The 15,047-nt window shown below is 38.1% G+C and overlaps 1 protein-coding gene across 2 annotated transcripts in view; it reads right to left on the bottom strand.

The window, feature by feature from the left end:
* The window catches only part of lyst (lysosomal trafficking regulator), a 316,053-nt gene that overhangs the window by 73,970 nt on the left and 227,036 nt on the right, over window positions 1-15,047 (bottom strand). For both annotated transcript variants that reach the window (XM_073056659.1, XM_073056660.1), the window contains exons 26-30: window positions 12,196-12,426; window positions 8,485-8,651; window positions 7,204-7,356; window positions 3,023-3,214; window positions 300-469 (exon numbers count right to left, since the gene is read on the bottom strand). In XM_073056659.1, coding sequence (XP_072912760.1) covers window positions 300-469; window positions 3,023-3,214; window positions 7,204-7,356; window positions 8,485-8,651; window positions 12,196-12,426 — 913 coding nt within the window. The remainder of the gene's footprint in view (window positions 1-299; window positions 470-3,022; window positions 3,215-7,203; window positions 7,357-8,484; window positions 8,652-12,195; window positions 12,427-15,047) is intronic.

Here is a 15,047-nt window from a genome sequence, read left to right on the forward strand (position 1 = left end):
GACCTTCCACATCTGAAAAAATGCACGCAGTTCCCAGGGTAGTCCAGCTAGATCAGGCTTAACAGTATTGAAAATAAGAAACAAAGTTAGATTGAGTAAGCCTTCCCGTGGGATTCATGCATAATAAATAACATTTGAATTCTTTGGCGAAGTCCAATATAGCAAGTAACAATTTACCAGAAATGCAACTGATCAGTTTGTCACTGATGTGAAAATGCAACCTTCTGTCCTTACAGCTAGAAATAACAAGAACCCCTTACCTATATTAATATTTGTACACTGAGAATTAAATCACTCACCAAGGATATTTTAATTCCTTCAATCATCAATTTTAGCATTTCTTTCTGAAATTTTTTTATATTGTTGGTGGATAGCTCTGACACATCATCCTCAAAGACTTCCAGAGATACTCTGTTCTGATGTGGATATTCAGATGTGCTCAATAAATCCAGAGAGTCAGAATCAAGTTCTAAATAAGTACAGAAATGACATCTCAGCACATATAACCAGATTTTTAAAAAGTAATTTAAGTAGACAATGAATAGCACAGTGGGATTGCATTTGACACTGCCTTAGCACTAAAAGAGAGAAGATTAAATGCCACCCACAGTTCTTATCATAAGATCACAGGTGGAGAAGGTCAGCAACATTAAATTCCTTGGTTTTATCATTTGGGAGGATCTGTCCTGGGCCCAGCACACAAGGGCAATTACAGAGAAATCATGCAGCTTCCTTTAAGAGTTTGTACTTTGACAAACTTCTATAGATGTGTAGTGGAGAGTCCATGGGAACCACCAATGCCCTTCAACAGAAAATCCTACAAAAAGTAGTGGATATGGCCGCTATGGATATGGGTAAAGTCCATCACACCATCAAGCACATCTACACAAAGTGTTGTCACAGGAAAGTAGCATCCATTATCAGGGACCCCCACCACTCAGGTCATGCCCTTTTCTTGCTGCTGCCATTGGATAGGTGGCGCAGAATCCTCAGGACTCATACCACCAGGTTCAGGAACAGTTATTACCCTTTAACAAGCAGGCTCTTGAACCAACGGGCATTACTGCACTCAATTTCACTTACCCCATCATTGAAATACTCCCACAACCTATGGACTCACTTTCTAGGACTCTTCACCTCATGTTCTCAATATTTATTGTTTATTTATTATTTTTTCTTTCCTATTGTATTTGAGTTTTGTCATTTTGCACACTGGTCGAACAGCCAAGTTAGTGCAGTCTTTCATTGGGCATACTCAATAAATCCAGAATAGAATAATAACCACAATAGAGTCAAAGGAAAATGAACCACAGGGTTGTATATGGTGACATATATGTACTTTGATAATAAATTTACTTTGAACTGAACAGAACATTGGAGGAATCAGTAGGTAAGGCAGCATTTCCAGCATCTGCACAATCTCTTGTACTGCAGATTAAATGCCACTGGTGAATCTACTGTATGTTTTTCAACCATTTTAAAAAACAGAATGATCTAAATTAACCTATTCAGATAAAAGTACTTTGCTGATATTTCAAGCACACAAGAGAGGCCTAGGTTACGAAGCCCATAAAATTCAAGTTCAATTCTCACAAAAACTGATTGTGTATTTCAAAAATGTACCATTCTCTAAATAAGCATGGTGCTCTTGATGTTAATTCCAAAATGACCTTTTACTAACTTTAATCTGGCACTTTTCAATATACGTTGCAGTAAGGCTAATTTTTTTTATTGTTCTGTGGAGGCCAAGTCATTGGGTATATTTAGTGTGGAGGCTAATAGGTTTTGCTTAATTGCGGCATCACAAATTAGAGTGAGAAGGCAGGACAATGAGGTTAATAAGGATAATAAGTCAGTCATGATGGAATGGAAGAGCAGACTTCATAAGCTAAATAGCTTAATTCTGCCCAGTGTCTTTATGGTCTTAAATGCAGAGTGAAAATAAGACCAGTTTATCAGGCAATCAGAGACAAAGTTTAATAGGCCTACTGTTTAATTGCAATTGCTATAACTTTACAGGTACATTAAGTGTCAATGCATTATTATGGCAACATTATGATATGCTGCGCCAATCAATTTAGTGGTGCAGATAAGGGTAAAGGTCTGTTAACTCACATTCAGGAATAAATTCTTAGTTGTTCCCCAAATAGCCTACATACTTTTTTCATAGCAGTACGGGTAATGACAGCCCAGTTTCTGTTGGCAGCATTTAGCTCTCTACAATCAACACCGTCCTACCCCCAAGTCCTTACTTCACTTGATGCCCAAAGAGAGCTTCCTTGCAGAAGCTTGCCAGATCTTCATCACAGGGCTGAATCTTCTGCATATAAATCCCATCACATGGCAGAAACAGGTCAGGACTTGGTGATGTAATAGTATAATGATTAGCACAATGCTTTACAGCTCCAGTGATTGGGTTCAATTCCCGCCACGGTCAGTAAGGAGCTTGCACATTCTGCCTATGGTTGTGTGAGTTTCCTTTAGATACTCCAGTTTCCTCCCACATTCTGACGACGTGCAGGTTAGTAAGTTGTGGACATGCTGCCTGGCACCAAAAGCACAGCAATACTTGCAAGCTTACCCTAGAATTTTTTTGGATTGTGCTGGTTGTTGATGCAAAAGACATTTCACTATGTTTCAATGTTACTTCAGACTAAATGCACCTCATCTATTCTGATTTTTAAATAGCTAGTCAATTTGTTCACAATGGCTTAGCCAGCTGTCAAAACCACCATCAGGAATGCTTCCATTTGTGACACTTAGAACATTGTCACTGCTAATATGTCATTACTAGGCTTATTCAATCTGCCAAGGTGAATTTGAGTAGAGTGTGGGCTTGATTGTCAACAGTGGGCTTGATTGTGAAGCTCACTATGATGGGACAGAACGATCAAGGTTCACAATGAAATATGAATACTTGCACAAGAAACTGAGGAATTGTTGGTATCTGTGGGCTCAAAAAAGGATAAGCTCAGAAAAGTGTATGTTGGGGGGGGGGGGGGTGGGTAGCCAGATCACTTACCTTGATAGATTAGCCTGTTAACTGATAAAATTGTGAGCCTCTGTAATCTCTGTACAAACTCTGTTTCAGATGCTCTCATTGTGTTTTCATGGCTCATCCTTCTTTGCATTAGCTCAGAGAGCTCATCACTGGCTACTGATCGCATTCTCATCAACAAAGCATCAGATGGCGCAGATGAAAACCTGCGGGAACCTGACAATAAGGATTGTAAGTCAAGTTCCACTTCAATAAGGTTTGTGCATTTACTACATTTTTACAGAATCACACAGTGAAGATTATAAAGTGCAATGCTTTAAGGGACACTATTAAGCTCAAGCGACTACAAACCAAATTCCTACCAGCTGGGAAAGCATGAGATACATAAAAGAGAAAATAAAGATCTTCATTTGATACAAAATGATTTCAACTATCACTATCACACATACTTCTGATGGTATCACTTTCAGAATTATCTTTCCTGCCGTTTAGTTTGATAAGGTTTCGAAATACTTTCAAAAAAGTGTTATGGTAAATATTAGCAAATAAAATGTTTGCACTTGAAAGCAGCAATAGATTTGAAGAAAAAAGATTTGAACAGATGTAATAGTGAAAACAAAACCACATATTGACATTATTTTATGTAAGCTAGTGAATAAATGGCTTCCAACAGAATCTGAGAATGTAATACTTTATTGCTGCTCTATGGAAAACATTTTTTGGGTTAGTATCTGTTGTAGCAGAACTGCAACAAATCAGTGGAATAAAACTGCATCCAAGCACTGATTTGAACTCAATACTGTAAACCTAAAAGCATCATTCATCACAACATGTTGTTGAATTTTTATTTCAGAGTATTGGTACTTCATGCTCAAACATATTGACATTGTCAAAGGTCTGGTAGGTTTACAGTATCAGAAATTTTATTTTTCTTCTGCAATACATACTTTGCAGTCTGCCATCGACACAAAACATTTCAGAATGAAATGCTTTTCTGGGATGTGAATTCAAAAGACCATTACTACACCTGCTTCTGAAGGGAAAGAATAGGAAATGGATCCAGTTGAGAGTGGCAAAGATGACTCCTGGTGCACTAGGTTCAAAGTATAAGCCAACGTAAGGTGACCATACGAGGACAAATGGTGTCTTTGTAGTCGCGGAATAATGGAATCTTTCAATGCAATTGAACCTTTGTTATAAATAAACAAAATGTAGAAATGTATGCAGGGAAAGCTAAATGATGGCTAAAATGAACTGTCTGTAATATGTTGAAAGCAGAGAATTACATTACTTTGCAAAATCCAAATCTTCCCCAACTAAGTTTTAGTATCACTTCTCTTATTAGTAATTGGTTGTAATGCTAAAAAAAGCTTCAGAAAGTGATCACTAAGTAAAACTAAGTTGTTTAATCTATGTTTAGGTTACATTGTGTAGTACATAACAGGGCCAGTATATTCACAAAGTGAATACTCTTTAACCTATCTCAATGTGTTAATGTAAAAATTAAGAGGGAGAATTTATTCTCAATGCATCACCACAAGCCTTTAAAGTAAATACTGCGGCCCTCCCTTTAAAAAAATGTTTGCATAAGGCTTTATTGTGAGCACATTTTCCCTTCAAACCATTTGAAATCAGCTTAAACTAAATTCCTCTTAGGGGAGATTGCAAGATAACTTGGGGCAAAAAATAAGTAAAATGAAGTAAAAGTTGCTTGAAAAGCAGTTCAACCAAATTTTTAAAATTATGCTTTGATTAAAATAAAATTCAATACAGGATTACTTTGGGTGTTCTTACAAATATAAATGCTTGAATCTGTCAGAAGAAAGCAGGTTTGATTTACAGATACAATCCTCCTTTCATTACATATAAACTAACTGATGCATATTAAATTTCACTTGGTCGGTATCTGATCATATTTCAACACAGATTATTTTTCATGTCAGAGTTCTGGTGAGTATATGCTGCTCGTCCAACTTCTAATTACCAAACTACACTCTGATCTGCTGTAATCATTCAGTCCACAACCTACAGACTCACTTCCAAAGCTCTACAACTCATTCTCATATTATTTGCTGTTTTTATTTGCACAGTTAGTCTCCTTCTGCACTTTGGTTGTCAGATTTATGTATATTATTTCATAAATTTCACATATTGTATTTATCTCCCTGTAAATGCCTGCAAGAAAATGAATCTCAAGGTAGTATGTGGTGACATATATATATTCTTCGATAATAAATTATAAGTGTAGAAATGTCCAGGGGAAGGGGGAGGGGGAAGGGAGAGGGAGAGGGAGAAGATAATCATACACAAAATGTCTGTTCACCTCCCATGGTCCTCATAGTTTCAGAATCCTGCTCCTAACACATTGGCATGGCAGAGCGCGACAAAGGTGCTGCCTCACCACAGACTGCCTGCCACACTCGAAAGAACAGGTTTGACAATTTTGTGGCACTGCTCATTAGAGTCATTTAACACAACAGAAGAATACACAAACATTAAAAACATTGATACAAATTGAAAAATAAATCACTTCTTCACCTCAGCAATAAACACATGCTGGAGGAACTCAGCAGGTTAGGCAGCATCTATTGAGGGGAATAAGTAGACAATGTTTTGGGCTGAGATCCATCATCAGGACTGGACAAGAAAGGGGGAAGAGGCGAGAATAAGTCAGGGGAGGGGAGGAATGCCAACTGGTAGGTGTTAGGTGAGAGGGAAGATGGATGGGTGAGGAGGGGGAGAGAGAATGGGAAAAAGGGAAGGAGGAGGGGCACCAGAGGGAGGTGATAGGCAGGTGAAAAGAGAAGGGGTTAGAGGGGAGCCAGAATAGGGAATTGAGAAAGTGAGAAGGGAGAGGGGAGAGTAATTACCAGAAATTAGATAAATCGATGTTTATGCTGTCAGGTTGGAGGCTACCCTGACAGGAGTGCTGCTCTTCCAACCCAGGTGTGGCTTCATCATGGCAGTAGAGGAGGCAATGAACACTTCTACACCTCTCCTGGCAACTGTCATATCTTATTCATTTTTATGAAAAATAATACATTTCTGTCAACTTTAAGCTTTAATTTTACTTTCCATTTTTACACCATCTCCACCTTCATACAGACCAATTCTGACTCTGAGTTAAGTAAACCTGCCCATACTCTGATTCTTTAATTCAGAACTACACCACTTATCATTTCTCCAACCCTAAATTATACCAATCTCAATCAATTCTGAACTAGTCTAATACCCGATGGAAACAAAGTAATTCCTTATCGAGATCACAAAGCTGTTTCTGAGAATTTATTTCTGGCCATTCCTCAGGATAGTCCTAAAGAGCATAGATTCAGGATCATTGTCCTCCGTATGTTATTTAAAAGCAAAGGTCTCAGAACACAACTGTGTAAATAACCTAATGATTGCAGTTGTTTGTAATTTGTTTGTTGGGTTCAGTGCTCCCTCTCTCAGAGATTCCTTCATTTAAGAAGAGAAATTATCCACCTAACGACCTTCCCTCTCACCTTTCACCTTCTAGCTTGTACTCCTTCCCCACCACCCACCTTCATATTCTGGCTCTTTCCCACTTCCTTTCCAGTCCTGATGAAGGGTCTCAGCCTGAAACATCAACTCTACCTCTTTCCACAGATGCAGCTTGACCTACTGAGTTCCTCCCGCACTTTGTATGTGCGCGTGTGTTACTCTGACCTTCCAGCATCAGTAGATTCTCTTATGTTAATGATCAAGGGTATTTTTTAAAACTACTTATATTTCTTCACACCCACGATTTAAAGAACTACAGCAAAGTCACAACTATTTTAAGCTTTGTGGTTTGGGCATATATAACACTTTCTTACTAAAGTTCAATTACTTGCATTGCAGCTAAATAAACCTAAAAAGTCCTAATAACTGTTTTGAGCACTTGTAAGTACCGTGAAAAGAGTTTTATACGAGAAGCTGATCAAAACATGACAAACACTTTATAGATAAGAAGCCAGTTAGCTGCTCAATGTCCCACCTGAGTGTGGCAAGCTTCTTTCCACACACTTATACCAATGAGGCTGATTAAAATTCATCAGACCACACCAATAAAAAACAAAAATTGCAAAAGTCTTCCTGAAATAACTACAATTCATATACAATTCTAATTGTGAAAATGCTTTGTTCATTAAGCAGTTAGCCCACAATTATTTATAAAGCTAACAGTTGAAAATTACAACACTCACCAGCAATACTCTTCCTCTTCTGATGAATAGCGTGGTGTTGAGTTGCAGGTAAATTAAAGGAGTTACTCATATTCTGTGCATCCTGATTAGCTGTGGTTTTGATAAATTCAATGCCACTCTGAAGGACCCGGAACTGCAGTACAACAGCCATTTCTACAAAGGACATTGATTAAATTCATCACTATACAAACAGTAGAACTTTAAATTTTTTTTGTTCTTATTCTAAGGATCCAGCATCTGTGCCTTTTGCCTCCAAAAACTTGACAGGTTTCTTCCCAGAATTTAAGTGAAAAAATATTTTCTCAGTTCCAATCTAATCCAATTAAATTACACTGTGCCCACTAGTTAATATTCTCTCTGCAAGACTAAACATGTCCTATTTGTTAACGAGAGAAAATCTGCAGATGCTGTAAATCCATAGATGCTGCCTGGCCTGCTTAGTTCCTCCAGCATTTTGTGTGTGTTGCTCCTATTTGTTCAGTTTGTCTAGGCTTCTCAATTTTATAAACCATGATTAACCTTACCTGAATCAAAGAAAACAAACTCTTATGTTTGAACATTCCTAAATGTGGGGATCTGCTTTAAGGACAATAGCATTTTAGAATACTAAAAATAAACTTTAACACTTTAACAAAATATCTCAACTATTTGTTAACACACAACTACTTTCCATCTGCCATTTACCTACAGAATTTTAGTTTTAGTTCAGACTGAGCAGTACACGACAGTATTAAATAAAACCAAAGAAAGGAAAAGATGCCAACAATTAATTTGTAATAGCAAACTAGAGAGCTTCCTAGCTACAACTCCTGCATGCTATTCTTTCAAGAGTGAAGTACACAAAATGCTCGAAGACCTCAGCAGGTCAGGCAGCCAAGAAGAGGAGTAATCAGAATAAGCTTTGAAGAACTCTGATGAAGAGTCGTGGGAAATTTATTTCTCTCCATAGATGCTGCCTGACCTGCCGAGCCCCTCCAGCATTTTGTGTGTGTAACTCTGGATTTCCAGCATCTGCAGAATCTTTTTGTGTTTATGCTGTTTTTCTTTCTTGTGCTTCAGCAATGTTGCTAATTTACTGGTTTACAGCAGTTCCAAAATTACCAAATATGAATTTATTACAAGAATGCTTCTCCTCCTTCGTTCAAAAACAGGTAGCTGGGGGTCAATGTCACATGGCGGAAAAAACATATTAAATAAGTGGCTTCTGAATGTTTGGATCCTTTTATTGATCAATTTTTGTCCTGTGAAAGTCTGTATACAGTTCGAAGTTTTAGTGGCTACCTTTAGTTTTTGTATCCTTGCTGTTCTGCAGGTATCCAAGCAGTGATATTAAATCCTCTATTATGCGAAAATATGGCAAACCAGAAGAGCTGCAGGAATGGATGGTAACCGCGACCAGCAGCTGCTGAATATCACACAACACCAATTTGTATTCACTCAACGGAATGCTATAATGAAACAGCATTATTAAATACATTTAGCAAAACAAGACAACTCTAAGGCAGGATTATGACAAAGATTACTACTTATAAAACTAAATAAAAACCTCTATAATAAAGTTTTTTAAAAAAGTAGATGATTAATGAATGGGATTGCTGAAGCCAACTAGCTGAGATACTAGGGTCAAACTAGTTCAAGCTTATTGTCATTCAACTATATCTATATACCACCAAATGAAGCAACATTCTGATGGACCAAGAAGTACAACATAATACATATTAACTTGTATACAACACAAGGTAATATTACCAGGATAACTTGAATTGATATAATAGTCCAATCAGAAAAACATTCCATAAGTCCTTTTGGAAACAGACAATGCTACTTGCATCACTGTTGAGAAATATTCAATGCACACACAACTATTTATGGATAGCAGGGAAGTGAATCCAAATTGGCTGAAGGTTGCTTACTGTGATTTGAGAATCTCAGGAGGAAGCTCAGATGAATTTTTCATTTGAAATGCCTGTCAAATACTTCAATCTGTTTTTTTTTGTACTTACAAGCTGAATTCTGCCATTATTGACAGACAGACAGGAGGGAATGCAACTGGGAAAGAGAAAATGAGGAGGCAAGGTGGGAGGAAGCAAAGCAAGATAGCTGTCAATAGTCTTGCAGGCTTGTAATGGATATCTGCTTCTCAAGATACCTACAACCATGTCCACTATGCCTCCTGCCTAGACCCAACCTCCTGTAAGGACTCCATTCCATTTGCTCCAATGATGAGACACTGGAGTGCCTTGACATTGGTGCTTCTGAAATTCTTTCACCCACTCTCTTCTCAAACAGAAGAAAAACAGTTCCCCAGTCCTTACCAGCCATATCCACTAAATCAACCTTCTCAATTTTTACTAGCTACCACAAGATTCTACCAATAGGCACATATTCCACTTTCCTGCCAGCATTTTGAAGGGATCATTCCCTTCATGATTCCCTGATCTGCTCTTCTGATTCCATCTCTTTCAAATTCCCATCAGACGAGTATAAAAACTGGATCTCCAGTTAAAATATGGTTCAATTGCACTTCTTCCATTCTAGTGTACAACATGGCTACAAAATGTTTACAATACGGATTCCTCTATGTTTGAAATGACCAAGCAGAGATTGGGAGATTGCTTTCTGTGTGCTTGCATTTAGACTGTAGGGAGAACCCTGAACTTCTGGTTGCCTGCCACTTTAATTCTCCTACACCATTATAATATACCCAAAGCAAGTTTCAGGAACACTTCGTTTTCTGTCTAGATAAGCTGCAGTTTTCAGTGGTCAATATCGAATTAACCAACTCTAGATAACTTGCTTTTTCATTTAATCTATGTTAGAAATGGCCATTTCTGCACATGGTCATTTTGGCTCAGTTTATTTTTAACATGTTTGTACGGTCTGGCTTGCTGGGCATGTCACACAGCTATTCTATTAGCAAAATATTAAACAAAGCATAATCTGATCTTAACAGCCACTTAACTGCTACATTTATTTATTTGGTCTCACACTTTAGATATTCCCTTTGTTCGACTCATCCCTCCCCACATTCTCCGTTGGTGTTCACTTGTGCCCTGTTTGATTAGCTTTATTGTCACTTGTACATTGAAACATACAGTGAAATGCATCATTTGCATCCAGTCAAATCAGTGAGGATTGTGCTAGGGACAGCCTGCAAGTGTCACCATGCATCCAGCGCCAACATATCATGCCCACAACTCACTAATCCTAAACATACATCCTTGGAATGTGGGAGTTCTGACGAAGGATCAAGGCCCTGAAATGTTATCCGTTTTTCTTTCCACAGATAATCCCAGATCTGTTGAGTGTTTTCAGCATTTTATGCTTTCATTCCAGATTTTAGTATCTGAAATAATTTGATACTTCATTTACTGTCTGGTATGATATCAGTTTCATAAACAGAAAGGATGCTGTTCACAATGTAAAGGTGGAAATTTTGTTCCCCCCAAATGATCATCAAAGAGCAGTAGATAGCTGTGTGATGACTAGGTCAAGCAGATTTACCCATTGCACTGGTTCCCTCATAACCTCCCACAGAACTAGTCTTGTAAATATGTCCTTCTGGACTCAGCTAGCTCAGTGTTGCTGAGGCATTCAGGTAACTGTTACTGAAGTGGTTCCACCCGTTGTACCATAATTGCCTTTGCTACTCTCTGCACTTTATCCGAGTGATAAACATTGGAGTAAAAATAGTTTACCAGCTGAGGCAGGGTATTAAATTGCAAATAGCAGGAGATATCTATGCCCATGCTCGACCTGGTGTTTGAGACTTCTTGGGCTCTAGCCCATGCACCTTGTTTCCAACTCCAAACCACTGCGCTACCATTTCTGTTAGTATTCTAAGTGAGATAGGGCATACCAAAGGACCCTGATCTTTTTTAGCTTTGATCAGGGGTAGTGAACCTTTTAGAGAGCGTATGCCCAAATTAATGATAACACTCCAAAATAAAATTCTCTCATGTGCCATGGTAATTTTAATCTTTTAAAAAGTCAATTGAAAATAGCATCATTTCTAAATAGCATTGCTATCGAAACCATTTACTATCCAAGCAAAGATACGTACACCAGTTCTGCGAGGATTTAAAAATGTATCATTCAGCTCATGTATTCCCACAATAGTCTAGCTGGCGCCAAGCTTTACAGATATTTCCTGTAAAGACCTAACTGCTCTCACATTGCAAAAAAATCATCTGCTGCTTCATTTGGCAGTAAAGATAATCATTAAGCATCTTCTTATTATGGGTGAGGTTTAAACAATCAAGGGGTGGCAATGAATGTTGCATGCCAACAAAATTTTTGCACTTGTCTTCTTAGGCTCTCATGCCATAGGTTTGCCACTCCTGCCGTAGACATTGGTTGGTTATCCAGCATGGTGACTGTGAGACACATCTCCCAATTTAAACACATTTCCAATTGTTGTTAAGGAAAGCATATGGGACAGATACTACAAATTTTGCTATCCAGTAATAGTTCGAAATATCTGAGAGCTATGCCACATCACTTCAGAATGCAGTTAAATCATATAAACATTGGCAGTTTTCCTTTGCTGAAAGACAAATGCTGATTGATATTATAACAACAATCAGTGGTTTTGTGACTCTCTTTACTGGTTCAAGCTTTTGCAATTTACTGAAGTTCTCCAGTTAGCATGATGGGATCTATACCTGCTGTTGTAATGTAGGAAATGCAGCAACCCCTTAACCCACAGCATGGATCCTAAAAGCTGAGATAACGACCAAATAATCTGTTATAGCAATGTTACTTATGGGGTAAATATTGAGCAGAAAGTCTGTAATAGCTCTACATTGCACATAACAAATGTTGGTTCGACACCTTTTAAGCTGGAGAAGGATGGGAATCCAACAATTTCATTCTTATTACAGTAGAACATAAGCCACTCAAATTAAAAGTAATTAACTTTTGGTAATTGCAAAAGTTGTAAGATAATTGTAAGAATTTACTATCAACTAATACCCATGGTAGCTTTCTTACCCATTCTCTAATCCATTAAGTGCTGCCAAGGTGTTGAACAAGACATACAGCAAACCATTATCAAGAAGTATATCAGCTAACTTGGAACAGGTGTTCAAAAACTGAAGTACAACACACAATATATGGTGCAGTAATGTATTTTCATAGAGAGAGTTTTCAATAAGGCCCAATACAGGAATGATGCATCTTTTACGGAATGGGTCGATATTAGCCACAGTCTCTGAATCCAGCCTATTTCAATTGGAAAACAAAAGGCAAATTACTGATGAGTTGAACCACAAGATAAAGCTTACCAAATACAGCATGTACATTTACAATCCACAGATCTTCCAACAATGCAAAAAGTTATTGATCAGTTAAAGAAAAAATGTACTCCTTTACCACCTTAATTGGACAGCACACCAAATTCATTTCTGAAGAAAGAGCTAGTCCGATAAACAGAATCTTCCATATAAGTAAGTGATTTATTCGAACGTCACAACAAACCACCCCATTTTTGACATATGCTTCTGTTAATTTGCCCTGCAGCTTTCGCATGTAGAAACACCTATTGTACTTGCAGATCCATAAGTTTTTACTGAAGAGCAGGGGTTCCTAACCTGGGATCCACAGAACCCTCGCTTCATGGTATTAGTCCATGGCATAAAAAAGGTTGGGAACTCCTGCACCAGAGAATAGATTCAATTGCACTTCTGCATTCAGCTGCTGTTTGGTGTTCCTGGAACTTTATATACCCCAAGTCAACTTAAATTATTGTGCATTTCAAAAGTACCGATATTTAAAAGGTCAAAAAAATGACATTAGGTAAGCCCAGATCCTGTACTCTCAATAGCTCATTTTATATATAGGTACACATATAAAAGACCCTACTTCTGTGTCCAATTGTTTCTTAAGACTTCAAAAGAATATGATGGAGACCAGTATTCTTCTTGACATGGTCAGTACATCCAGAATTGGGTTTTAAAGGTAACAGGGAGAAGGCTCTCAATTTTGTTGAGAGGGACAAAAAAATATCAGTCATGATGGAATTGCAAAGCAGGCTCAATGGACTTAATGGCCCAATTCTGTTCCTATGCCTTATGGCCTTATAATACTGGTTCCAGGTCAATCTTCAATTGACCCATCACCAGTATCATGGTGAACGAATAACTATAACAATAGATAGTGCTCTGACCTAAAGGAAAAAAATGGAATTGTGGTTGGAAGAATTCAGAAATAAAGCAAATTTAAACTAAGTAATTAAAATGCTCAGGCAGTAAGCAATGAAAATATGAACAAAAAATCATATAATAACTTGGACTAAAATTAGCACAAGTAGGTGAGGAATAGATAACACAAACATGAAAGAGCATGTGAAACTAAGTTGAGATCAGTATTTGAAGAAAATTCATTGATTTAAAGAAAATAAAGTTAAATTTAACTGCTAATTTGAATGCAAAAAGCCAAAGGCAGTAGATGTAGTGTACAAATGAAATATTTCAAAATATTTAACTTTTAAGAGGAAAGATTAATATGGAAAAGCAGAATGGGCAAGGGTATTTCTATTATAGGCATTAGGATACAGAGACTAAATATATTAGATAGAAAAGAATGGATCAGTTTAGGCCAGCCTTTCTCAAAAATTTTGCCCTGGAGGAAACCTTGAAATAATTTTCAGGTCTCCGGGAACCCCTGCGTAAAATTATTATTTCTACAGCTCACGGTACATTTGAGTGATCAGGAAGTTGCAGATAATAAATAAAAATAATTGTCAATGCTCTTTTGAGTAGAGAATGGCAGGTAGAATTAAGGAAAACCCCAAGACATTCTACAAGTATGTGAAGAGCAAGAGGATAAGGCATGAAAGAGTAAGACCTATCAAGTGTGACAGTGGGAAAGTGTGTATGGAACCGGAGGAAATAGCCGAGGTACTTAATGAATACTTTACTTCAGTATCACTATGGGAAAAGATCTTGGTGATTGTAGTGATGACTTGCAGCGGACTGAAAAGCTTGAGCATGTAGATATTAAGAAAGAGGTTGTGCTGGAGCTTTTGGAAAGCATCAAGTTGAATAAGTCGCTGGGACCGGATGAGATGTACCCCAGGCTACCGTAGGAGGCGAGGGAGGAGATTGCTGAGCATCTGGCGATGATCTTTGCATCATCAATGGGGACAGGAGAGGTTCCGGAGGATTGGAGGGTTGCGGATGTTGTTCCCTTATTCAAGAAAGGGAGTAGAGATAGCCCAGGAAATTATAGACCAGTGAGTTTTATTTCAGTGTTTGGTAAGCTGATGGAGAAGATCCTGAGAGGCAGGATTTATGCACATTTGGAGAGGCATAATATGATTAGGAATAGTCAGCATGGCTTTGTCAAGGGCAGGCCGTGCCTTACAAGCCTGATTGAATTTTTTTGAGGATATGACTAAACACATTGATGAAGGAAGAGCAGTAGGTGTAGTGTATATGGATTTTAGCAAAGCATTTGATAAGGTACCCCATGCAAGTCTTACTGATAAAGTAAGGAGGCATGGAGTCCAAGGGGACATTGCTTTGTGGATCCAGAACTGGCTTGCCCACAGAAGGCAAAGAGTGGTTGTGGACGGGTCATATTCTACATGAAGGTGACCAGTAGTGTGCCTCAAGGATCTGTTCTGGGACCCTTACTCTTTGTGATTTTTATAAATGACCTGGATGAGGAAGTGGAGGGATGGGTAAGTTTGCTGATGACACAAAGGTTGGCGGTGTCATGGATAGTGTGCAGGGCTGTCAGAGGTTACAGTGGGACATAGATAGGACGCAAAACTGGGCTGAGAAGTGGTAGATGGAGTTCAACCCAGATAAGAGTGAAGTGGTTCATTTTGGTAGGTCAAA

This window comes from Hemitrygon akajei, chromosome 9, assembly GCF_048418815.1.
Source record: "Hemitrygon akajei chromosome 9, sHemAka1.3, whole genome shotgun sequence".
In the NCBI taxonomy this organism is placed as follows: domain Eukaryota; kingdom Metazoa; phylum Chordata; class Chondrichthyes; order Myliobatiformes; family Dasyatidae; genus Hemitrygon; species Hemitrygon akajei.